We start from the raw sequence: 26,754 nt of genomic DNA on the forward strand, positions 1-26,754 counted from the left end.
AGCTCGAGAATAAATCTTTTGTTATATTAAATAAGTTAGCACTAGAAAATATACCTAGCAATACAACCCTTTATACAAATGCTATGAATAACACAATCAAAGATGTTATTACAAAAAAATTACCAGATAGGCTTTTCATGATGTTAGCCAGACACGACATTACGTCGACACAAAAACTAAAGCAAGTAGCTCAAAGAGAGGGATTATATGAAAATAGCGTTACTGAAAAACCTAAAAATAATAATGTTCAGGGAAATCCAAATAACAATCGTAGGAACATGGGAAATTATCAGCAAAATGCTAACCCAACCACCATTTCAAGTGGTTATTCCAACACAAATCAGAGTTATCACGCACAAAATAAACAGCACAGTAAGTCCGAAGACAATCAGAAAGCTCACCACGAGTTCCAACAGAAATTAAGTCAAGGTAGATACCAAAATCCCTTAAACTACCAAAATCAGTCCCATTCACGCTTGAATGCACCAAACCCTCCGACTAAACGTCAAAGAGATAGTAACAGTGGGCAGATGAAAATGGATACATCCGAAAATTTTCATCAGCAAGCCTCGGAACAAACAGAAGAAATCCATTCATAAAATTGATTATGAATGACGAAGTTCTAAAATGTGTCATCGACACAGGTTCAACCATAAATCTAATGAAAACAAACCGCTTAAATTTTCCAGTTTACAACGAAACATTAAAGGTTCACACCATAAATGGTGTTATTGAATTAAAACAAAGTATACGCTTAGGAGCAAGCAAAATTTGTCCGAGCAAACAAAAATTCTATATTCACGACTTCTCAGAGCATTATGATGTTCTGATTGGGAGAGAATACCTTGAGGCATGTCAAGCAAAAATAGACTATGCACAAGGATCCGTAACCTTAGGAGAATTTAACTTTTGTTTTAGATATAACGACGAAGAGGTCGAAGAGGACATGACCGCACAAGAGTGCCTTGATCCACCCTCAACAGAGGACAGACCATTTAACTTCGCTATTAATAATGAATTAATAGAAAACAATGAGTTTAGGCTAGAGCACCTAAACTCAGAAGAAAAAGAAAAAATAAAAAAAGTTTTACATGAATTTCGTGATATCCAGTACCATGAAGGTGACAATTTGACTTTCACTAGTACAATTAAACACAAAATTCTAACAAAACATGAGGACCCAATTTACAAGCGTCCATACAAATATCCTCAAATATACGATGAGGAAGTAAATAAACAAATAAGCGATATGATAAAACAAAATATCATACGTAAATCCAAATCCCCTTACTGCTCACCAGTAATAATCGTTCCAAAGAAAAACGATGCATCTGGAAAGCAAAAGTTCCGGTTAGTCATAGATTACCGCAATCTCAATGAACTAACTATTAATGATAAATACCCTATCCCGATCATGGATGAAATATTAGACAAACTTGGAAAATGTCAATATTTCACAACCATTGATCTAGCCAAAGGCTTCCACCAAATCCAAATGGATCCTGGTTCAATTCCCAAGACCGCATTTTCGACTAAACATGGCCATTACGAGTACACTCGCATGCCATTTGGTCTTAAGAATGCACCTGCAACGTTCCAACGTTGTATGAACAATCTCTTAGAAGATTTAATTTTTAAAGATTGTCTGGTCTACTTAGACGACATTATTATTTTTTCCACTTCATTGGAGGAACACATTTTGTCGCTACAAAAGGTATTTAAGAAGCTTAGAGAAGCTAACTTAAAACTACAGTTGGATAAATGCGAGTTTATGAGAAAAGAAACTGAATTTCTCGGTCACATCATCACAACTGAGGGTATAAAACCAAATCCCAACAAGATACAAGCAATTGTCAAATTCCCAATTCCAAAAACCCCAAAAGAAATTAAATCATTTCTAGGATTATGTGGTTTCTATAGGAAATTTATACCAAATTTCGCTAATATAGTAAAACCATTAACACTTAAATTAAAAAAGGGAGCAAAAATCAATATAAAAGACAGAGACTACGAACTAGCGTTTGAAAAGCTAAAAGTACTCATAACATCCGACCCAATTTTAATATACCCTAACTTCGAAAAACCATTTTCATTAACTACAGACGCAAGTAATATGGCAATAGGGGCCGTCCTTTCGCAAGAGCATAAGCCTATATGCTATGCAAGTAGAACTCTCAACGAGCATGAGTTAAATTATTCAACGATTGAAAAAGAATTATTAGCAATCGTTTGGGCCACTAAATACTTTAGGTCCTATCTCTTTGGTCGACAATTTCAAATCCTTAGTGATCACAGACCACTCGTCTGGTTAAATAATATGAAAGAACCTAACATGAAATTACAAAGGTGGAAGATCAAGCTAAATGAGTTTGATTTCCAAATTAAATACGTCCCAGGAAAAGAAAATTATGTGGCAGATGCTCTGTCCAGAATTCAATTAAACGAAAACTTCTTAGGCGAAGATACAATTAGCACAAGAGCAACAATACATAGTGCTCAAGAAGACAACAGTAACCATTTACAAATCACAGAAAGACCACTTAATTATTATAATCGACAAATAGAATTTGAAAAAGGAACCGAGAACGAAACAAAAGTTACGAATTACTTTCACAAAACCAACATAAAAATTACGTACAAAGACATGACTAATACGCATGCCAAAGAATTAATAAAAGAATACTTATGCACAAAGAAAAGTGTGCTATACTTCCACAACGAAGCAGATTTTCCAATTTTTCAAGAAGCCTACTTAGAAATAATAAGTCCGAATAATTCAACAAAGGCAATGAAAACTAGTACAAAATTAATAGACCTTCAAACATATGCAGAATTCAAAGAATTAATATTAAAAAAGCACAAAGAATTATTACATCCAGGAATTGAAAAAACTATCAATTGGTTCAAAGAAACCCACTATTTCCCAGATTATCAAAATTTAATTCAAAATCTAATAAATGAATGTGAGATTTGCAACATCGCAAAAACAGAACACAGAGATACAAAATTAACTTTCGAAATAACTCCGGAAATCGCTAATATCCGAGAAAAATATGTAATGGATTTTTACATAGTAGGAGATAAACAATTTTTATCTTGCATTGATATCTATTCAAAATTTGCATCATTAATAGAAATAAAAAGTAGAGACTGGCTAGAAACCAAACGAGCTATATTACAAGTGTTCAACCAAATGGGTAAACCCATCGAAATAAAGGCAGACAAAGACTCAGCTTTTATGTGCACAGCTTTACAATTATGGCTAAAATCAGAAGCAGTAAATATTAATATAACCACTAGTAAAAATGGTATATCCGACGTAGAACGATTTCATAAGACAGTTAACGAAAAACTAAGAATCATTAACAGCGACTCAGACGTCGAAAATAAACTTACAAAATTTGAAACTATACTCTACACGTACAATCATAAAACAAAGCACAAAACGACTAACAGAACACCAGCGGACATATTCATATATGCAGGTACACCAGAGTATGACACTCAAGCTAATAAAGAAAAACTAATAAATAACCTCAACAAAAAACGAACAAATTATGAAATTGACACTAGATACAAACACTCACCGTTAGTTAAATCAAAGACGACAACCCCGTTCAAGAAAACAGGAGAACTAAGACAAATCGACGACAAACATTTTGAGGAAACTAACAGAGGCAGGAAAATAACACATTACAAAACCAAATTTAAAAAGAAAAAGAAGACTAATCAAAGCAAATATAACAATTACAGGTCAACAACAGACAGCGATCAAAACATACAAGCACCAGCTTAAATTAATTATTATAATATTACTATCAATAACTGTAAACCATATAAATGCACAGAGTATTGAAATTAATCCTATCAAAGCCCATAACGGATATCTCATATTTAAAACAGGAACCATAGACATTCCGACAGATTACGAATTCCACTGTTTAACGGTTAATATAACAAAAACCGAAGAAACTTTTAACAATTTAATTGAACAAAGTAAAGAATTCAATAACCTTATACAAATCGAATACCTAGTAGAAAAATTAAACAGAGAAATAAACGGCTTAAAAATAGCCAAACGCAGCAAAAGAGGTTTAGTTAACATAGTAGGAACAGCATATAAATACTTATTTGGAACATTAGATCAAGAAGACAAAGCAGAAATTGAACAAAAAATAAGCAACTTAGCAGAAAACAGCGTCCAGGTTAACGAATTAAATTACATAATAGAAGCTATAAACAAAGGAATAGAAATCATGAACGAACTAGATCAAGAGAAACAAAAAGGAAAGAAATTAGATATCCTTATATTTAACTTACAACACTTTACAGAATATATAGAAGACATTGAGATGGGAATGCAGCTCACAAGATTAGGAATTTTTAACCCAAAATTACTAAAACATGACTATTTGTTGCATGTTAATTCTGAGAAATTGTTGAATACAAAAACTTCCACTTGGTTTAAATCAGATACAAACGAAATACTTATAATATCCCATATTCCTCGAGAAATAATAAAAAGCCCGGTATTCGAAATAATTCCATACCCGGATGAAAATAATAATATTTTGACAGAAATAGCTCATGAAAAATATTTTACCCAAGATAAAAAAGTTTATAGCAGAGAAACAAAAAAATTAATTAATAATGAATGTTTAACAGGAATTTTAAACCAAATAACATCAGAATGTAGTTATACTAAAATTTTGCAAAATTTTCAAATCAACTACATAGAACCAAATATAATTTTAACTTGGAATTTACCAAAAACTATATTAAACCATAATTGTATAAATAACGAAATAACAATAGAAGGAGACAATATAATAAAAATCTTTAATTGTTCATTGCAAATTAATGAAATTTCAATTTCAAACAATATGTTAGATTATACTCAAAGCATTTACGTAAGCAATGATGTTATAAAATTAGAACCACTTTCGTTTGTACAAACGAAACAAATTATAAATGCACATACAAAATTTAACAATGTATTCCAGATAATTACAATAACCATATTTGTAATCATATTAATAAGTTTAACACTGTATTTGACATATAAGTTCAAAAGCATACCTAAGAAATTAATTATAAAATATAAAAAACCCAAAGTAGAAGAAACACCTACAATAATAGGAGATATACCAATTGTAAAAGAAGAAAATGTTACACTATATCCAAACTTAAACACCTGAGGACAGGCACTTTTCTAATGGTTGGGGGAGTGACATATCCATAGTCGCACCCACCCTTTAACATAACTTAGCACATAAGCATAAGCACAATTATAAACATTTCTAATATTGTAAACAAAGAGCCTGGTGATAACATCGACATTGGTCAAGATCAAACTGTCCCCCTTTGGTAGACATAAACAATTCACCCTAAATATCACGCCACTGTCAATGTTCCCATCAGAGTACTATCCCACGCATAATTGCTGACGCAGCTCAAACTTCACTCAATTTTGACTCAAACTCTCTCAAAGCGAAGTTTGCTAAGCGACCGCAACAGTTAGATAAATCAGTTCATATTCGGGAAGCAAATCTGAATGTACTCAACAAAAGTAGCCGTTAAGTGAAAATAATAAATTGAAATATATTTTTTTATAGTAACCTAACGTGTAAAACTTAATTATATATATATATATGTATACATATGTATTTATTATTTTATAATATAAGCAATTATTGAGTAAAAATAAAGTAAAAACTTTTGGTAACTTGGGATTATTTGTTTTGTTTTTGTTTAGGACACAGAAGTTCAATTCAAAATGCTAATTGGGAATGATTAACTGTGGGGTATGCTGAGCATTAACACAAGGTGAGCGAGCATTTATATAAGGAATGTTTATAGTTAGCACATTGAAATAAATTTAAAAAAGGACTTGTGAAGAGTAGAGATAAAAGGGATAGAGAACTTGAAGATTTGGGGAGTAACATACATACATAGCTAGGTTTCAGAGATCGACAGAAACAACACAGTGAGTAAAGTTTTTTGTTTCTGTATGATTATTGTTTAAGAGTGCTTAAAAGTTTTCATACCCTTGCAGAGGGTATTATAAATTTGCCAAATATGTCAAGCATCGTGTGAGACCTATTCGTCCATACATATTTGTCCGTACCCTTGATCAGAAGAGTCGGTTAATTCTTGTACGCCTGTCTGCTTCGAGAAAGCAGCTTCTCAGCTTTGAATAGATTTTAATGAATCTTTTCAACTTCGAGCGTCCCTATGATCCTTGTGTATTGTGTTTTAAATCGGACCACTATATTACCCTGCACAATTGCACAGCACTTATTTAGTTATAATAACAATAACAATAACAATATTCAAACTGAACTCAGGACCTTTTAGCCTTAATTTGACGTAATATACGGGCCAAACTCTTTTTGAGTTTTAAGCACAATAGTGACAATCGCCAGAAACGATTAAAGTTTACATGCTTGCTTTCTGTCCGCAAGGGTATTTAATCTTCGGCAAACCGAAAATAACATTTTTGAGTTTGTGTTTTTAACCAAATACATTTAAAATAAGAGTATAAATAAAACAAGTAAGTAAATTTAGCTGTGTGTTGTAGTGTTTCGTGTGTGTGTGCGTTTTGAATGGTTCAATAGACGCGTATGTGAATTATATATTTCTTTGCTTGAAATGCATAACAAATTAGCCACAGGCCCCTTTATGACCTATGAGCATTTTTTGTTTTATATTGTATTCTAATTTACCTGTGTTACGGGATTTTCACCCGGACGATAGACGACATTGTGCAGCGGACGCTTACGTCCAACATAATTGACACAAACGAACTCCAGTAAAGAGGCGTAAATGAAGCACATGCAGACGCCGTCCCACACATTCATCGCCGTCAGATTGGAGACAACGGGCAGGGTGCTGCGGAAACCATTGGAGGTAGTGAAGAAATTCAACATTGTTGTCACGCCTAGTTATTGTTGTTGTTGCCAGTTGAGCGTAGAAAGTTGGATTTAAGGAAGACAGAAAAGCTTGCATTAGCTATTTGTAACTTGTTTACCATCATGTTGCATACTTATATGGAACACGACGGCGGGTTCATTTTCGGGGTCTTAGGTTGCAGTTCAAGGATTGTGTATTTTGTTTGGTTATTGCAATATAGTTAATCAGTTTTGATGTAAAGATGTATTAGCAAAAGTTCGAAGTTAATTGCAGGGTCACATTGCAGTTGTATAATGCGTGTTAAAATGTAAATAACCACTATATACTAAAAAATCGTTTGGGAAACGTTTCGAGGTACTTTTAACAAAATGTATTAAACATGTAACTAGACTGCTTAAGAGTAGCTTGCGTTTTACTGCCTGTCTCACAGCATGCCTTTCTCCACTCTAAAAAAGCAACACTTTCCATTTTGAAAAATAAAAGTATAATGTCTACATGTCCAGGAAAAAATTCTTTGGATCAAAAACATAACAGGCGCAATTTTTATTTTATGTGTTTTAAATAATTACTGCTTTAAGTTTTACTTATACAGTTTGTAATAAGGTGTAAGCAAGTTTTTTCATTAAATGATTTTAAATGTATATTGCCTGACTCTAGAGACAAAATTAATAGAAACTAGAAAGTATTATGCTTGTAAATAACCAGAAGGTTTTATATTTGTGAATAAACAAATGAGAACGCTTTAGTCGAGTGTTCTCGACTACTAAATATCCTCTACCCCTGAGTCAATATATTTTGTTTTTTTGAGGCACTCGTTGCTTGCCATAAATCATAAAATATAGCTAAATATAAATTGTAAATTAAAATTGAAATAACATTTAAGTTTCTTGTCCTATCTTCATGATATCATTAACATAGTATTCAAATATGTGTGTATATCAAATCTCGTTTCTAGCGTTAAAATTGCGCTTTTTATATTTAGGAAGGAATGAGGAATATTTCCTCCAAGTGAGATATTAATGCACTACGTCTACTATACTGTATTTGAATATTTTGGTCAATTATGTAAATACATATATATATACACTGCGAGTAATCAGGTTTACACACCAGTTTCCGAAACTAATATTTATAGTCTGAAACCATTAAAAATGGGTATAAGGGTATATTGTATTTGGGCAAAATCCAAATGTATGTAACAGGCAGAAGGAAGTATCTCCGACCCCATAAAGTATATATATTCTTGATCAGCATCAATAGCCGTCGATCTAGCCATGGCCGTGTGTCTGTCCGTCCGTCCGTCCGTATGTATGAGCGCAAGGATCTCTTGAAATTTTAGATGTAGATGCTCCTAGTTCCCGCGCAGATCCAGTTTATTTCCGATAATCGATGACTTACTCCGTTTCCAAGCAATCGATAAAAATCAATGTCGATATCCTGTTTTTCGGGAATTTTTGGTAAATAATAAGAGCTAGAGTCACCAAACTTGACATATCGCTTCTAAAATAGAATATATATGCATTTGATGTTGGAAGAAAAAGGTTCAGGATATCCCCTAGTCGGGAGCTCCCGACTAGAACCTCTTACTTGTTTAAATTTTTCCTGTTTAAGTTTTCCTTCCATAAACCTATTTCCAAACTTTTAATTATTAAATTAAAATTAAAAATTATAAGATTTTGCAATAATTTTAGTATTGGTTCGATTCTCTCTTGTTGAGTAAAATCTCATAGATTCGATTGGGAAGCGACCTGTTCAAATTTTCAATATAATTAAAGGAAATGAATGTTGTTCATTAAGCATAAGACCTATAGCGGTATTTGGTAAATATTCTCTCGTTTATTATAAATATTTCACTGCTTGTGTACCCAACCATATAAGCAGCACAGAAGTTTATGCATAAATGCATCTACATGTATGTACTTGAATATTCTAAAATTTTAGTGGCTGCATTTTATGATTCAAAGACTTCAAAGAGTGGTGCTAAAAACCAGAATATTATATTAACCAAGGGGTACAATGAATTTTAATGTCGAGTATACTCTATTATAGAGCTTTAACGAAAACAAAAACCTTGGACCAGCCTTGTTGAAGGCAGTCTGGCTGCGTTCTTTGTGTAATGCTTAACGAGCCGCACGAGAGGCTGCTGAAAAGCCTCGTAAAGAAGAACACTACAACTTCTACGTTGCTTTCAAATGGGCGTTACTCATCTTTGTGGAGACTGTTTTTGGTTTATCCTTGTAAGACCCACAAAGTATTCGTTTTTCGAGATTAAACGAATTTAGGTAACAGTATGCAAGGTGCAAGTGAGAAGCCATCAGTGTCAATGACAACAATCCTGTATCTAAATGATCGTTTGGATGATTTCTCGGAAATATATATACATGGAGGCCGCATGGTAAATGAAACAGGCTAGATCAGGGGCCATTTAGCACAGACATGGGCCGGGGGCTTGCTAATGACAAATTCCTGTTCACAGGAACGTCGACATCTGCAAACGAGCTGGCCATAGCGCTAGACTGATCCACAGGACTGATATAATTGCATACGCCTTAAGCAAGCTATATGCTTATCGTCGTGTGAGGAATAGAAAAGCAATTCGAGAAAAGCACGACTACAAATCGCAGCACCATGAATGACTTACCAAGACTGATGTTCAAGCACTCATTCAGAGCAAAGCATTTTGAAAATGTTTAGGGCCGATGGCTAAACAAAGTGAAAAGGTACCTAAAGGCCGCCACAGTTCCTAGAGAATAGCCCAGGCTGAATCTAACGATAATTACAGAATTACCTCTAGGTGGAAACAACCCGGAAGGGTGGATTTATGCGAAAATTGGCCAATTACACAAGAAGCGATACCAATTAATGTTGGAAATGAACTGCGTCCACATAGAGGACTAGACTAGACGAGGCACTTTGCACCAACAGCAAAGCTGCTGTTACAACATTTTAGATTCCTCCATATGTACATATATAAAAGCTTATATTTGGATACAAATGCATGCCGGAGAAGAAGGACACAGTTAGATCGCCTCAGTCCTAATGAACAATGTATATACTGATCTTAGAAAACTTCTTTCTGCCAAATGTATATCGTTTGCATAAAATGTATATACTCCTTCAACTCTTCAAACACAAGCAGTTCTAGCTGTAAGAAGTTTTGCAAGAACGTGCGACTTCTTATCCCGGAGCCCCCAGAAAACAAAGTGCTTGAATCTGATAGATTGATAAAGCTTGTGGTGCATACAAGGATGCAGAACAAAGCGAAGGAGAATAATACTCATAAAGTTTAAATTTCAGAATATTAAATTTGATAGATGAAGGAAAACAAGTAAGAGGTTCTAGTCGGGATCTCCCGACTAGGGGATACCCTGAACCCTCTTCTTCCAACATCAAATGCATATATATATTCTATATTAGAAGCTTTATGTCAAGTTTGGTGACTCAAGCTCTTATTATTTACCAAAATTTGCCAAAAACAGGATATCGATATCTATTCTTATCGATTGCTTGGAAACGGAGTAAGTTATCGATTATCGGAAACAAACTCGATCTGCGCAGTCACTAGGAGCACCTACATCTAAATTTCAAGTCTCTTGTTCTTATAGGTTCTGAGATCCTTGCGTTCATACATACGGACAGACGGTCAGACGGACGGACGAACGGACGGACGGGCGGACAGATAGACGGACATGGCTTGATCGACTCGGCTATTGATGCTGATCAAGAATATATATACTTTATGGGGTCGGAGATGCTTCCTCCTGCACGTTACATACATTTAGATTTTGCACAAATACTATATACCCCTTTACCCATTTTTAATTGGTTCAGGGTATAAAAATGATAGCCTCGTGGGCTTCGGAAGGAACTTATCAGCACATGGATCCCTTGCATCCAGCGTGGACACGGCAATAAATTAGAAATTAGAAAGAATTGTGTCTATCAATCAACTAAAATCCTGCTTCGAGGTGGCTTTCGCTCCGATATCGACTGGAGTCCGACAATTACTAGGTGGAATGGCAAAATGGTTCGCTGTAGTGGAAGTGCGCAAAAGAGGCACTCCCATGGAGGAAAGAATTGTTGTCTTACGCAGATTTGCTAGTTGTTATGGTAAAGGCAATACTTTTCCTTTCCTTTAGTAAGCTCTTGAAATCTGCTATTTGATTTAGCCTTGGGTGGGCAAAGCCTTACTAATCACTAAATAATAGACTTACATACCTTATTCCAGAGGCAAGTAGCTGGAAATAATATTATATAAGAAACTCTCTTTTGGAAGAGAAATGCTAGCCATAATTAAAAACCCAATAGTTGCAGTATACTTTGAACTGATTTGGTAGCCGATAGAAAATGTAAGTTAATAAAGAAAGGCCTATTATAATAGATACCTTGCCGTGTACGCAGAAAGACTCGAACCTGCAAATTAAATACACTAAGTTACATGTGAAGATTAGATATTATAACCTAAGAGATTTGCTCAACAGGATTTTGTTATTGATTCTAATCAATTGCTTGGAAGCGGGTCAAGTTATCGATTAGCGAAAACAAACACTTACTGCGCCAGCACTAGGAAACGTTTTCAGATCGAAAGGTTCATATATACGGACAGACGGCAGACGTAAATGGCTAGATCGAATTGATCGCATCAATAATGCAGACCAACATTTTTCCTTTTTCAATTAAGTTCCGACGTTGTCATCAACCTTCTAGATTATACTCCTATAGCAAAGAACTCACGTGAATGAATGAATCACATGAAGCTATGTAAATATATAAGTAAAAAAATAAATATATAAACGAAATATGGCTAACATATGCAATAAATAACACAGTGGCACGGTATAATTAAATTTAATGATATACCTAAAAAGACATTTACTTTACGGCTTTGAAGATATGTAAGAGCAGTGAAGCACGTTAAGGCTTAGTTTGGTGAAGATATATTGGGAAACAGAATATTTTCCCATACAGAAACTGTTTTCGACCGATTATTGCTATACAGCCTTACAAGATAGTAATGCCATCTTGATGAGACTTTGCATACAAGTGAGAAGCTTAGCGAATCTAGAACTTAGTTTGGTCCAAAGCACCCCAAAAAGTAAGTATATGATCTAGTGGTGCGGTCCGACCGGCACTCTGATTTCTTCGAGATTATATCAAAGTAAACATTATGTTGACATTTGCTAGGACATTTGCATCAGCCAAATATAAAGGGTACAGGAGATTTTCTAAGCGGGCACACTCGACTTCAGCGTTCTTCCTAGTTTGGAGAAAGTGTGTAGAAGGGAGCGCGTAGAGCGAACTGCTTCTGGTTTTATTAGAAGAAGGTTAGGGGCATCTCCTAGTCGGGCACTTCAGATAGACTAGATCACTCAACTTGGGGTATTTGGGGATAAGATGTACATTTCCACGATTACAGAACTATAGGAACACGGTCATGTGTGTTTGCATTAGAAAATGATATCCCCAAAATTAACAGATGTTTCTGGTTTCGGCTGTATCTAATAGAGAACTCTGTTGGATTTTTTTGGCTGATATTCGAAGAAACTTATAGATTATAATAATATATTTAAAGAGAAAAAAGCATGCAGTGCAAAGCTTAAAATCAAGTTTTTATTTATGGTAGTGCAAAAGATTATGGATATTACTGTTGAATAAAAAGACTAAACAGTGCAGGGATTGGATATACAGTATGGTAGAAGAGAAAACAAAATAGTTTCTTAATCAAAATCTAAGCGCCAAGCGCCAAAATATGATACTATAAGTCAATACTCTGAATAAGTTGCAAGCTGTTTTTATATACTGTTGGGTACGGAACAAGTTCAACGTTGATTATTATCTGCTAGTATTTCACTAGCAAAACAGCGTCTAAAATATTGTCACATTAGTAATTTAGAGTTCACGATTTTTAACTGATTGCATATGAAACTCTCATAGACTTTGGTTTAACTTCCAATGGATTTGTGGTTTTTTGCAGTAAAAATTTGGTTTTTGGTTTACGTACCGATCATAACCCGGGCTGGTACTGCATTCCATTCTAGCCAAAATGTGATAAACGACGAGGTGACCAATATAATGCCAGGTATAAAAACGGTTGTGAAATAATACGCACGATCACGGGTAAATGTCATTTCGACTTGTAGGCAACTGTAATTACCTTAAAGTACAATGCCAAAATCGTTGAATTTGGGCCACAAATTAAAAATTATATAAAACACAACTGTGTAAACGGCTGTTAACGCAGTACATTTCTTAGACAATACAGAGACAGAGTCACAGACAGTAATAGTACACTTGATTCACACAGGAGAATACATCTTACCTATCCTTTCTTAAATTAGAAAAGTGTATTTTTTCTTAGCGGTACTTCCACAATAATAATAACAATAAAAAATAATTAAATAAAAATAAGAATGGAAAGTATTGAGTTTCTGATCTTCGGTATTGGTTTTGACTTGGGACTGGTTGCTAGGAAGGTTAAGCGTAAAATATTGAAAACGGAACCCATGCACCAAACCTTTCATAAAACAATACATTATTAAGGGGTAGTATGGCATACTTTTCTTTTGGGCAGTGGTAACGCATTAAAACGAAAGGCTGCAAATTAGGTTGGTTTTTGTTTGATTATTTTTTATATAGGGATGTGTCTTCAAATGCAAACTACTCAATATGGCAGAGTGTGTAAATGCAATTTTCAACTAAATCAAAATGAAATAAGGATTGTAAATTGCGCATGTAGAGGGCAGTACAAATTGTTGTAAGTCAATCGCTAAAAAGGCGAAATAAGTCAAATCTTAATGGCGTATACAAAAATGGCTTAAATTTGTACTTTTCAGTGAAATTAGCAAGGGTAAATTTGAATAATTAAAGATATATTGTTGGTTGCTTAGTTTGTTTGGTATTATTTTTTACTGGTGTTTTATTTGGTTTTCGTTACCTATCATTGATCTAGCGGGCACGGCATTCCATTCTAGCCAGAATGTTATAAAAGACGACGTCACCAAAATAATGCCAGGTATAAAAACGGTGGTAAAATAGAACGCCCGATCTCTGGTAAAGATTAAATCGACCCTAAGGCAGCTGTAGTTCCCTATTGATTTGAGTTTAGCAATAAGATTGATGTTGTTTTTTTGTTTTTGTTTTTGTAGAGAGTAGGAGTTGACCAAGTATTTGTTGTAACATTTATATATTTTTGTTTTTGGTTAGGGGTAGACAAAGATTAGACCATTAGATATGCAAAACAATTAATGTACTTGTTGGTAATATGTATATATAATTTCTTAAATAAACAAGGCAATAAATAAGCTCCAGACTACATGTCGAAATAATCGTAATCGCACAAAATATGACACTCAAAATTTGTAAGGATCTAAGAAACTTAAATTGTTGCTGCAAATTTTGATTTAGCCACTTTAACTTAGAAGTAAAATATAGACAAATACGAGAACATTGGATATTAATAAAAGATGCGCCTAAAGACAAACACATAAAATCATATAGATACAAACACACAAGATCAAATTGTTAAATAATTGGATGCTACTAGCTGAACTTACCTCTCCAACTATTTTGATCACAGGCCGTTGTTTGATTTTTAATCAAATATGCATTCAGTGTGGTCAACGATGGGCTCTTGCGTAATGTGTCTTCATCATTCTTCCAGACATATTTGATTTGTGCTTCCTCATAGGAAACTGTAGGTCAGAACGAGCAGAAAACATAACGATGTAATAAGGCAAATTATGGATACATACAAGTTTTTGTTTACATTTTTCATATCTAATTCTAAGTCTCACTTGCGCGAATTTTATTTGAAACACACCGTACTATTATTACATATTATTATACCCAAAAAATAAATATTGTGATCTGCTTATACTATACGATAAGCTACTTTCCAAAATTTACTTTTTTTCCATCATTAACATCGAAAGCATTAATACCTATAATACGCAACACCCATAAAAAATGACGGTAAATATCGCGAAAAGGTGCTAGACACTAGTGACCCAACCAACCATGAAAACCAAAAACGAATTAACATTATCCATAAACTTTAATGATTTCCCAACAAAAACTATGTTTTACTCTTAGAATCATATTATCCGACAAAGAAAATATACTACTCGGGAGTGCTCGAAGAGAGATACCCAGAAACTTTTTCTATAAACAGTCACCTTGATTCGCTTTTCTTTATTTTTTTCATAATTGACCTTCCCTCGTTACTGTCTTACTATCGATTACTAACGTATGATGATGACGTAGAATTGTGCTTTGCATAAACAGATTTGGCCTGATGTAACCTTTTACAATCCGAAAATGTTGCCCCTCAGTCTTGGTGTCATGTTAATCCGTTTAATCTAAGCTATTCCAAATGTAAGGTAATGACTTCCTACAGACGCCCTCTTCAAATGTTTTTTTTACATCCTCGAAAGATTACTGTATAGCGTGCTAATATCCGTACACGACAAATACCCTTTTTATACCCTGAACCCATTTAAAATGGGTATAAGGGTGTATTGTATTTTTCTGTCTGTCCGTCCGTCCGTCCGTCCGTGTGTATGAACGCAAGGATCTCAGAACCTATAAGAGGTAGAGACTTGAAATTTTAGATGTAGGTGCTCCTAGCTCCCGCGCAGATCGAGTTTATTTCCGATAATCGATAACTTAATCCGTTTCCAAGCCATCGATAAAAATCGATATCGATATCCTGTTTTTGGGCAATTTTGGTAAATAATAAGAGCTAGATTCACCAAACTTGACATATAGCTTATAAAATATAATATATATGCATTTGATGTTGGAAGAAGAGGGTTCAGGGTATCCCCTAGTCGGGAGCTCCCGACTAGAACCTCTTACTTGTTATATCTGTGGTACGACCTATTCTAGATTATTCTTCTTGAAAAATTCCTGTTGTTAGCCTCTTGTGGCTGAAACTGGAATCCTCGTGTGTGGTTATCGACATAGTCCAGTAGACTTTTTATGGTTAGAGACCCCTTTTTAAATAATTGTGGGACTATGTTGCGTAATATTTCGTGGCGGTCAGCACAGAAATTGATACATTTGAAGATTTTTGTCTTTGATAAGTTTGGTTACAATTTTTTGTTTTTTCATCATATTACGAAAAGTACACACTTTTCCTCTAGCTCGAGCTCTCTTTTGATTTATAATAAGTAAAGCTACTATTGTAAAAATCGATATATTATTATTACTTGTGTTAATGGATGTAGAATTTGGCTTTTAAGTTCCATCTATATAACTAAAATTTATTCAAGGATTACGGTTGAATTTGACTCTTTTGGGTTAACTAGCTAAGTAAACTTCTAAGTTCCTTCTAGACTAACACCTTATGATACCTTTAGCGCTTAGTTGTTGGTTTATATAACTATGCGTTGCTTGAACAGTTCCGGGTCCTCTGTGATGATTAGAACAAGTATTAAGGAGTATTTTACTACGAGTCTTCTCTTCTTCGTAGAAAGTCTTCTATTCCTATTAGGCAGGTAGATAGATTTATTCGATAGTATTAACTGGTACGTACGAACGTTTATGTTGTATTCGGGTCGTGCGTTGTTCAGTTGACGGCTCTATGCTCAGAGGCAAGTTTGAACAGACAGACGAAACCGATTATATAAGCTCAGCTGTTGATCAAGAATACATATATATAATTTTTGGGGTCGGAGATATGCTTTACACGATTTATGACAAAACAGTAAGACCCTTATTTTGATATTAACGTCAATGAAAAAATCTAAGAAGCATATTTGCGCATGACGGATTACGAGAGAGGCGGCCGGCCAGTTTAAGTCAAACAGCAATTTTTATATATTTTAAAATTTGTTATTATTCACATGGAAAAAAAAGTTATTAATAAATTAATAACGAGAGAGTGGGTGGAACTAGTACAATGCACCGTTGAATGTGTTACGATGTGAAGATCTCAGTGAAATTTTTAGTTTTAATGTGTATCTTCTACCTGGCGTCAGTATACTGCCCACCGGCCTTCAGAATAACAGATGTGCACATCTCCAGCTTGGTCCAAAATTGCTGGCTTGGGGCAACGGCGCTGCGAAAGCTACTGTTTGTGCAACAGAGGTAAATAACTACATGAAAAGCAACATGATCTTGCTGGACCTGACTGAATCACGTTACGTTATTGATAGAATAGGAGCAGATTCCTAAATGGGTCTATCTAAACGTCTGCTGAACCTGCCTGTAGCGCACTTGAGAAATATGTCGATTTCCTTTCAGGAGAAATCACAGAAGCAGCCAGAGATACATCTCCGGTGACTCCTTCATGCAAAAAGCGTGATGTATGTCAAGGCGGACATGCTCAGCACGTCCAACCAGCTAGGACGTTTGCTGGCCAGGACCCGAAGGGAAAATGCTGACAGCATTCTGTAAAGAGCTGGGCAGACGGCAGAAACAAATTCTCGGCTTGGAAATTCCCGAGAAACATTAAATGACAAAACATTCGAGATCTCCGATTTCGAGCAAAAGGGCCTTAACCGTGGTTGGAACAGAAGAATGCGAATTCGTTTTATGACTACGTAGAAGCGAGTTTCACGCCATTTCACTTCGCATATTTTGCACAGTGAGCACAGTAAGTGGCTAAATTACTCGCTATGCCACTGCAGATGGCTTGCCAATCAGGAGCATTTCCCCTGATATACATATATGTTTGTCTTATGTATTCATAGATTATGTGGTAAGAATATATGCCTATGCCGACTGTAAGCATCGCAAGTCGGGAACATTTCATCTTCTACAGTTTTATAATAAGTGTGTCCAAGTTTGAAATGTTGGAATAAAACTTCCGATAAATATATTTGAAATCGTTTTATCATGTGGAAGCATATGGTAGCAAGGAGGTATATATTTCATATTTAAACGCCAGGGAGGAAATAACTTTGCTTTCAACACAAAAACAGTCATCTCCATCTCTTATTTTTTAAAAGAGACTGGCTGAAAAATGCTATACCAGCAACAAGCTAAGCTCTTTGTTCAAGAGTGTAGACATCTCTCAAAGGGCTTGATTTCCTGCTTTTAAGACCAGGCATGTGTATCACCTGCAATGACGAGTTTGCTTTGCCTCCTAAGACTGTACACTGACTTTACAGTTGAAAGAAGGTAGCAGTATCAAAGAAATAAAAGGTTGTAGTCGGGAGTTCTGGACACATGTTCTGTGGTTAGTGTTAATTTAGTCTTGATGAGAGTAAGATTGCAGCACAAACAAGTAAGAGGTTCTAGTCGGGAGCTCCCTACTCGCATTACTTGCTGTCGCCTCTACTCAACAGCCACAAAAGCAAGAAGTAAGCGGTTCTAGTCGGGAGCTCTCAACTAGGGGATACCCTGAACCCTCTTCTTCCAACATCAAATGCATATATATATTCTATTTTAGAAGCTATATGTCAAGTTTGGTGACTCTAGCTCTTATTATTTACCAAAATTGCCCAAAAAACAAGATATCGATATCGATTTTTATCGATTGCTTGGAAACGGAGTAAGTTATCGATTATCAGAAACAAACAAGATCTGCGCAAGCACTAGGAACACCTACATCTATAATTTCAAGTCTCTAGCTCTTATAGGTTCTGAGATCCTTGCGTTCATACATACCGACGGACGGACAGACAGACGGACATGGCTTGATCGACTCGACTATTGATGCTGATCAAGAATATATATACTTAATGGGGTCGGAGATGCTTCCTTCTGCCTGTTACATACATTTGGATTTTGCACAAATACAATATACCCTTATACCCATTTTTAATGGGTTCAGGGCATAAAAACAATACAATCGCAATTGCAATGCTGTTGATAGCATTCAATGAAGACGCGCATGCAATTTGGAATAGCTGCCCCAAACTCGTGACCAGCCAAAACACGTGTTTTATAATAACTTATGTGTTCTTAACTGATCTTGATGAAATCTTCAACAGTGGATTTTATTGTGCTATAGACTATCTCAATATTACCTAATAATCAATAGCGTTTAAATTGTGGCTTAAATTGGTGGGCAGTATAAATTGGTCATTGGTATAAAATACAAGATTCTTGATATATATAAACTATTCTAGAAGGTACATATCTGGTTTGGTGACTCTAGTTCTTATTATTTACCCAATTCGGTTAAAAATAGGACTTCGATATTGATTTACCCATTTTTAATGGGTTCAGGGTATAAATAGCCAGGATCGAATTGCTTTTTGCTTTACGAACTTAAACTGGGACCCCCCGTTTATTATGACACAGCAAGCTGTTTCTTAATCTTCCATCGTTGACCAACCGAAGGACAATCCTCAATGTTTTCTACTGACATAGATTCTTTTTTTATTTTAGGTTTAATTATATGGTCTTTCTTGGCTTACCGAAACCTATCGCCCTTTCTCTAGGTGCGTTTACAAAAAAATTACTCTAAGCACTTAGTGATCTATCGTCGAACTTTTTCTTCCCCTTATAAAAACTTTGGATAACTATGGGAATTCAACATTCTCTACAAAAGTTGATGACCATTTTTTCTTAGTTTTTTTGTTAGGTTTCAATACGTATGTATGTATGTATCCTGATGGTATATTTGTTTATATTCATTTAATTTTTTTTTTGTGAATTTTTGTTGTAGAAATTTGCCATTAGCAAATAAGTAGCTATTAAACAATACTCGTACTTACTGCTTTCCATTGAGAAGGAGCACTTTGGATCATCGAATGGGAATATATGTAGACTTCCCTGACAGGACAATATCAAATGCCGTCTGTAATATTTACAAGCAAAAAATTTTAGAATTTTTGTAGTAGACTTAAGTCAAACATATTTGAGGACAGAATTGAATAGACTATTAAAAGATTACAAAGGTAACATATCTGCAGATACAAAATATACGGGAAAGGTGTATTTCGGATTTGTTTTGTTTTTGCATAAACTTTTCTCTAAAATATTTTGTCATACCTACTATACTCAGAAATGTATCTGAGCGCTGTGTATTATGTTATAGTTCTCCGGTTTTGTGGCATCATCACAAATTTTCTTGGCAATCGGACGCCCTTACGACCCGAACCGAGGAGAATAATTTTGAATATTAATGAAGGTGACCAATTTGTAGGCAAATAACCTCTGCGGCACATTGGTTTTTAAAGTCACCTTATATCGACATTATGCATTATGCAAGTTTTGCAGGAGGAATTTAAAGACTTTATAGAATAAGTCATAAATTAAATGCAGGACATCTTATTGGGATATAGAATATTATAATACTCGCAAATAAAAAATAGCTTTCAAATTGTTCACTCGAACTTTGATTTATTTGATTTTACACGATGTCCTCATTAAGTACTCAAAAAGTATCCTGAAATATGTATAGTTGATTTTTGGTTAAGATGGTTACAGCTCTTAAGAGGTCTGCTGAAAAACACGGTATCAATATAGATTTTGTATCAATTGTTTGGAAACGGGTCAAGTTATCTAACCCTTTAAATGTTTGATAGTTGCACAAAAGATAAACATTTATAGCCACGTGTAAGTTATCAATCCAAAGGAATCAATTTCGCAGGTGATTCATTTGTGAAGAAATAATACTTCAAGAATAATAATAAGAATAATCCAAAAGGCAAGCTTGAGCACCAGGAGTCTACTGGAATATGGCAGCAATACATGTTTAATGCAATAAGAACTTATAAGTATTCTTTCTATACACATTAAATCACGTTTTGATAATTGAATGTTCTGGGGACTAGGCATAGTCAAAGATAGGCTCTTTGTCGTATACGAGTTGTTATCACCGGTACCAGTGACTCTTTAGGAGATGTGAAGTCTAGCTTGAAGGAAAGTAGTTGGGCAGAGTTTCTGTAGATAGCCAGTACTTTGCATTTGCAACAGCTGACGTGTACTAGATTAGACTCGAACTTAAAGGCATCAAAACCAGGAATCCATATTCTTACATAAGTAGAATGGAAGGGAAGGTCAATGATTAAAATGTAAAGAGTAGCTTAATGACTGATTGGGAACCTCAGAAGATACCAGCATATATTAAGAATATGGGAAGGACAAGTTTGTAAAGTAAGCAACAAGTTATTAGCTAAATTGAAAGCCTTTCCTAAATCTGTTAGTAATTGTATTTTTCGAAACCAGAAGCATAAACAATGAAGCTGCATTAATGCTGCAGTTGAGTTGTTAGAATTATCTTTAGGAATATCAGACAATTTAGAAGCACATCTTTTGTTTTCCACTTTTTATGAAGAGGGATGACAAACCATTCCTTTGATATCTCAGGCAATTCAAATAATCGTGTAAAGGATTATGTAGTCTGAACACGTCTGCGAATTGGTCGACAATGTTCAAATGGTAATCCGCACTCTCATTTGTTTTTATACCCTGAACCCATAAAAATGTGAAAAAAGGGTGTATTGCATTTGTGCAATATGTAAATGTATGTAACAGGCAGACGCATCTCAAGATACATAAAGTATATTCATTCTTAATTAGCATCAATAGCCGAGTCGATCTAGCCATGTCCGTCAGTCTGTCTATCCGTCTGTCCGTTTAGATGTAGGTCCTCCTAGTGCCTGCGCAAATCGAGTTTGTTTTCGTTAAAAAATAAAAGAGAACACGATGTCGATTATTTAAACATACCCAGTTTTTTTAGTATTACAGATCGACCCGTTAATACAAACGGAACGACTAAATCGACTCGGCTCTTTATTTTGACAAGAAATATAAACACTTCTTTTTGTCTGTTACATACATTTCGAATAAAATATACCCCTTTTTAAATATATTTAATAGGCTTAGGGTATGAATGAGCCGGTAAACGCCGGGTTAAAGTCTATAGTAAAGTGTAAATAATTCTCATTTATATTTAAATTAGTGCAACACACCTCATTGCGTACGTAATGGTCCCATTTCGAAATATTCTTAAAGCGAAATGCATTGGTATGATGGGATCCTTGAAATCGCCATGCATAATGAAATATGTGTCGGGCGTCCAGATACTATCATGATGATGCAAAGCATTTAAGAAATCGTAGTGGGACTTATTGCCATATTGCAAGCGTGGATCGTTCCACTGCTGATTCAACAGAAATTCCACTTCATATTTCTGCAATAAAATACGACTTAAGTATTAAAAAATATATATACGTAACACTATTTCTTACCAGACTGCTCTCGTCGGGCGATGCTAAGCTTAACAGCAATACATTAACATTAACTGTCAGGGTGCCTATAAAAGTAGTCAAAGTTAGTTAAAAATTTAATAAAGGTATACCAAACAACTTTTGAGTACAAATTATATGTATTAATAAAAGTGCTAGCACCAGAGGCAACATATATAACTTATAGATCAATATATTTGTGATAAATACTACAAATCAAAATTAAGAAGAAGTATGAAATCAATATGGTGCTAAATTAACCAACACAATCTATAAGACGCTACTCTAAAATTTTTGCTATTCTCGTGATTTGTTTAGGACATTTCACCAACCGCGATTATGTGGTCTCCGCGCATTTTGATTTGTAGCCATGTCGGGCGATTGTAAGCCACAACAAAAGTCTTCATCTGTAAGATTTAATAGAAATTTTTTTTTTACAAATGAGTCAAGATATAATAACTCATTTACTCTGCAAAATAGACTCTCAAAATAGCTTAACATATTTCAAGCTCACAATTGTTCTATTTATTTTGGAGCTTTTGACTTCAAATTAGGCATACTTAAATTAGTTGAATACGATTTTCTTCATTATTAAGTTCTTAACTCTAATACTGGAGCCACGAATCAGCGACTTTGAAATTGTGATGATATTAAGTTGCAATTTTACATAATTTTGCATTTGGGGATTGCTAGCAATTTCGCATTTATTTATCAAAGTCACTGTTCAAGGGACCTACCTCGGATTTACAGCCATAGAGACACCAATCCGAAAATCAAGACGACTCTTTTCCTTTTAAAGTATTGTATAGCTTAATTTTTTCCACACAGGTCCCACGTTTTTACGTATAATAAAATATTGACAATGAAGTAAAAAAAACATCATCATCCAAAAGTTGTGACTCTTGTTTTCTGGTTGTTAAACTTTTGAAGATAAACAAAACTAAGCCTGGACAGATTTTATTTAAAGATTTTACTAGAATCCTTCTTTCATTTTAATACCGTTGCCTTAAAGGTATATTTATATGTTATATACAAGCATTTATTTTAATGCATATAATTTATGTCATGTCTACTATATTATCTTCTTCTGTCTGCATTCTCACTAAACCGGCAATTGAATTAAATTATTTGTATAGTGGCCAAGTCTTTGTCAACGTGTCTATTAGAAAACGTTAACGGTGTTTATTAGTCCGAAAATGTTACCAACAACTTAATAAGTTGGTACAGGAATAATGTTTACTTAATGCATTGTCCTCATTATTGTTGTATAATATAGCTTCAGTTAAAGGAAAAGTTTAGGTTGTGGTTATTTATTGTCAATTTCGAAAGTTGCTTACCATTTACAGGCGGCAGTAATCGTTTATCGTAGCGTTTCTTCTCAAGCAATAAATCTAAAATTTCCTTATCCGAACTGGACTCGTCGAATCTGTGTGTAAAGATAACATTATTTTGTAACTACAAGTTTGTATAAATTTATTTAAGACTGTTATAAGCATATCGCAACACATAAATAAAAACGATCTCAAAAGGTCATATTTTCATATCTATAACAATTTTGTTAATAATAAACTAGGAAGTGAGGAATAAGGGTTCGTTAGTATCGAATTAAAATTTAGAGTTAACAACAAAATTTGAACTGGAAATAACACAAGCTTTAAGATTTATATTTGCATAGTTGGTGTTAAAATGAGTTCATGCATTTTGTATTTTAACCGATGTATCCATTTAAAAATTGTATAGAGTAGGGCAAATGTATGTTTTAAAAGATAGCACGAGATTTTTTTATTGTGGTTAACAGAGATAATCCGAGTTAGTCTTCCTCTTACTCTTAGTAGAGTCTATATGACTGTCTGTTCCTAAGCACGCACAACACTATGAACTGATTTTTCAATCTCAACTTCAATGATTCACCCAAAAAAATTCAAGGCACGTGAAATACTGCCTCCGAAAATAAAAATGTTTCAACACATATTGACAATTAATAATATTTCATACATAAAATAGCGTTTTGTTCAAACGTTCTCCTGGTAACTATGTGAACTGCGCCAAAAAAATATCTTATTGCAACAAGAAATTGTTCGCTTGCTTGAATACAAAAATCGCGGCAGTTGTTAGTTATTATATATAAGACAGAAGTTTGACAACAATAATAATTTTATAATTTTAATTTAATTTTTATAATCAATGGCACGATTTATTTATCCCCTCGACGATATTGCATTATTTAAATTAACTCCTCTTGTGTTTGGTTCAACATTTGGTATTTCCGCAAACTTGAACTGTGTGTACATAATAAAATAAATATTAAATCCAGCTGAATATTGGATTTTCATAATATTAACCAACAAGGCATGAAAAACCATGAATGAGAAAGCTGTCTGTAAAGCAATTTTCAGAACCGGTTCTATCATTAATAGATTTTGCTGTAGACTCTAGCATTGCAAACGACAAGTCCCCTTTTCGAAGCGTTCTCTAATTTGTGAAGAATTGAATTATCGACGCACAATTTACGTTCTGCATATCCGCAGTCAAACTAAATCATCGACGAATTTTAATTTTACGAATCCGGGGATAACATTATGACATGTGAGTTCAATATTCCATTGAGTGTCATAGTGAACAAAACATTCAGCAAATTAGTGCTTCCATTTCACCACAACACTCTATTCTGACGCAAGTATTCGTAATTAAATTTAATAAATAAGACGTGGAAATAAGGGTATCCCAACAAAAAAGACTGTTCAGTCTCAGCAATGTATAGGCTGAAGCCAGTAAATTTGATTTGATATCAGACCACATGAAAGACAATTTTATCAGTCAGGAAGGAGAACGATCTGCCGATCTGATGTATCCGACAAAATATTGGAAGCAACCAACATGTCCCCACACCAGCAGCTGCCAGAGTAACTAGACACCAATTCGACTGTAAGTAAGCTGACAGCCATAAGATGTAAAGCTATTAGACTCTGTGAATAAACAAAATGTTGTTTTGTCTGCCTTGAAATCAAACAAAATGCTCACTCAAACTCCAAAGCAAATTCAAACTCTCCTCAAATTAAAAAATTTGGTGGACAATGGAGTTGAGCAATTTTAGCTAAGCTGTTTACAATAGTTCCAATTGCTTCGCACAGCTGTACTTTTCAACTGAGGCAGCAGTATGGCAACAGCAAGTTAGACGACAAAGAAAAACGTCCAGTTGAGCCTCGTCTACACATATTCGAACGCATTTATGATTTAGACATTTAATCATGGCTGATGTATAATCACGAATAATTAGAGCTGATCTGCCCTCCAACATTAACTTGTTATTCGATCTTAAAGAGAAATTATTATTCGAGACGACGACGTAATCCCACTCCAATGGCGCAATAATGGATATCTTTGTACCAACCTCAAAGGACGGCAATCACATTTCATTAATTCTGACCCCAATCAAACTGCAAACTGTGCTCTTCCTAGTTCAATCTACCCGATACGAGCTTAGCCGATTCCAAAGCATTGTTCACTATTATCGTCTTTGTTTTTGTCATCCATCTGATCTAATTGCGGAAATATTTCACTATTGATAACATATGAGCTGGATCGGAACACATATCTTATAATAAGTGACTGAATCCATTGCCATGATTCTAACATTACGAAAAATATCTGTTTGCTGGCGACTTTTTTAATGAAAAAACGCCGAATGCTTATAGTGCTTTGCATGTATATAGCAAATAGAAGCACAGAGAAGATATCTTGAAAAACAAAATTTTCATTCAAGTTAATTTTCGACCGATCATTCCTATGGCAGCTACATGCATATAGTAGAATATAGCATATAGTGGTCCGATCCAGCTGATTTTGACATATGTGCTGCGTGCAAAAGAAAAAAAGACTTCAACAAAGTTTAATAAAGATAGCTTTAACACTGGGAGACTAGTTTGCATAGAAACAGGAAGACGGACAAGCGGACATGGCTATATCGACTCGGCTGTTGATGCTGATCAAGAATATATATACTTTATGGGATCGGAGATGTTTCCTTCTATGCGTTACACATTTCACTACAAAATTATATTACCCTCAGCAAGGGTATTACAATAGCCATAAAAATCCCTGTTTGGTACAAAACAGTTAGTTCTAAATGACTAACTAACTGAGAGTACGGAAGCTGAAATCTTTACTATAGTTACCTTACGTGATAAAATATATAAATGCCCTTCGGCCCTTCGGCGTTAAGCATAGAGTAATAAACAGATATATTTATTACTCAATGGGCGTTGAACTTACTTTCAAAGCCCTCTATTAGAGCTCTGATTTTTGCTAGAACTTCGACTACTCTCTATATGTTATTCAGTTATTGAAAGAATTTAATGAAAGTCGTAGACACATATTGTATTTGCTTATTTATGAGTTGGAGAAGCCTTTATTACATCATTTTAACTTTGTAATCGAAGTAAATAAAGATTTATAACATCTTCGGCAGATGTAGACGATTGTTTATTGTCTATATCGGAGGATAGAGCGCGTGCTATTGAACTGTCTACATAAACTCAAATTTGAATCTGACAGTTTCTGAGATCAACGCGCCTTTACATAAAGACAGCCAAACAAACTCACCCGTGGAATCTGCCTGATAATAAATGAACTTTATTTGGTGAGAGATGAATCCTACATTTTTTATACATTTGCAGAACTCAAAAATACATTTTTA

The 26,754-nt window shown here is 34.5% G+C and overlaps 1 protein-coding gene and 1 long non-coding RNA gene across 25 annotated transcripts in view; one reads left to right on the forward strand and one right to left on the reverse strand.

Annotated features, from left to right (window-relative positions):
* The window catches only part of pHCl-1 (pH-sensitive chloride channel 1), a 67,610-nt gene that overhangs the window by 19,982 nt on the left and 20,874 nt on the right, over positions 1-26,754 (reverse strand). For 11 of the 22 annotated variants that reach the window (XM_032434003.2, XM_070207820.1, XM_070207818.1 and 8 more), the window contains 9 exons: positions 23,396-23,484; positions 22,391-22,465; positions 22,062-22,126; positions 21,783-22,003; positions 19,581-19,663; positions 14,466-14,603; positions 13,847-13,999; positions 12,914-13,066; positions 6,726-6,940 (listed from right to left, as the gene is read on the reverse strand). In XM_032434003.2, the coding sequence (XP_032289894.1) occupies positions 6,726-6,940; positions 12,914-13,066; positions 13,847-13,999; positions 14,466-14,603; positions 19,581-19,663; positions 21,783-22,003; positions 22,062-22,126; positions 22,391-22,465; positions 23,396-23,484 (1,192 nt within the window). The remainder of the gene's footprint in view (positions 1-6,725; positions 6,941-12,913; positions 13,067-13,846; positions 14,000-14,465; positions 14,604-19,580; positions 19,664-21,782; positions 22,004-22,061; positions 22,127-22,390; positions 22,466-23,395; positions 23,485-26,754) is intronic. The other 11 variants (XM_070207834.1, XM_070207826.1, XM_070207825.1 and 8 more) reach the window with 6 other exon arrangements.
* LOC26530998 (uncharacterized) lies at positions 16,718-17,643 on the forward strand. 3 transcript variants are annotated; one of them, XR_001450473.3, is made up of 3 exons: positions 16,746-17,001; positions 17,070-17,509; positions 17,607-17,643. It is a non-coding gene; the product is annotated as an uncharacterized lncRNA (long non-coding RNA). The 3 variants fall into 3 exon arrangements; XR_004303378.2 differs by having other exon boundaries at positions 16,718-17,001; positions 17,075-17,643; XR_004303377.2 differs by having other exon boundaries at positions 16,726-17,001; positions 17,070-17,643.

Source organism: Drosophila virilis, chromosome 3 (assembly GCF_030788295.1).
Source record: "Drosophila virilis strain 15010-1051.87 chromosome 3, Dvir_AGI_RSII-ME, whole genome shotgun sequence".
In the NCBI taxonomy this organism is placed as follows: Eukaryota; Metazoa; Arthropoda; class Insecta; order Diptera; family Drosophilidae; genus Drosophila; species Drosophila virilis.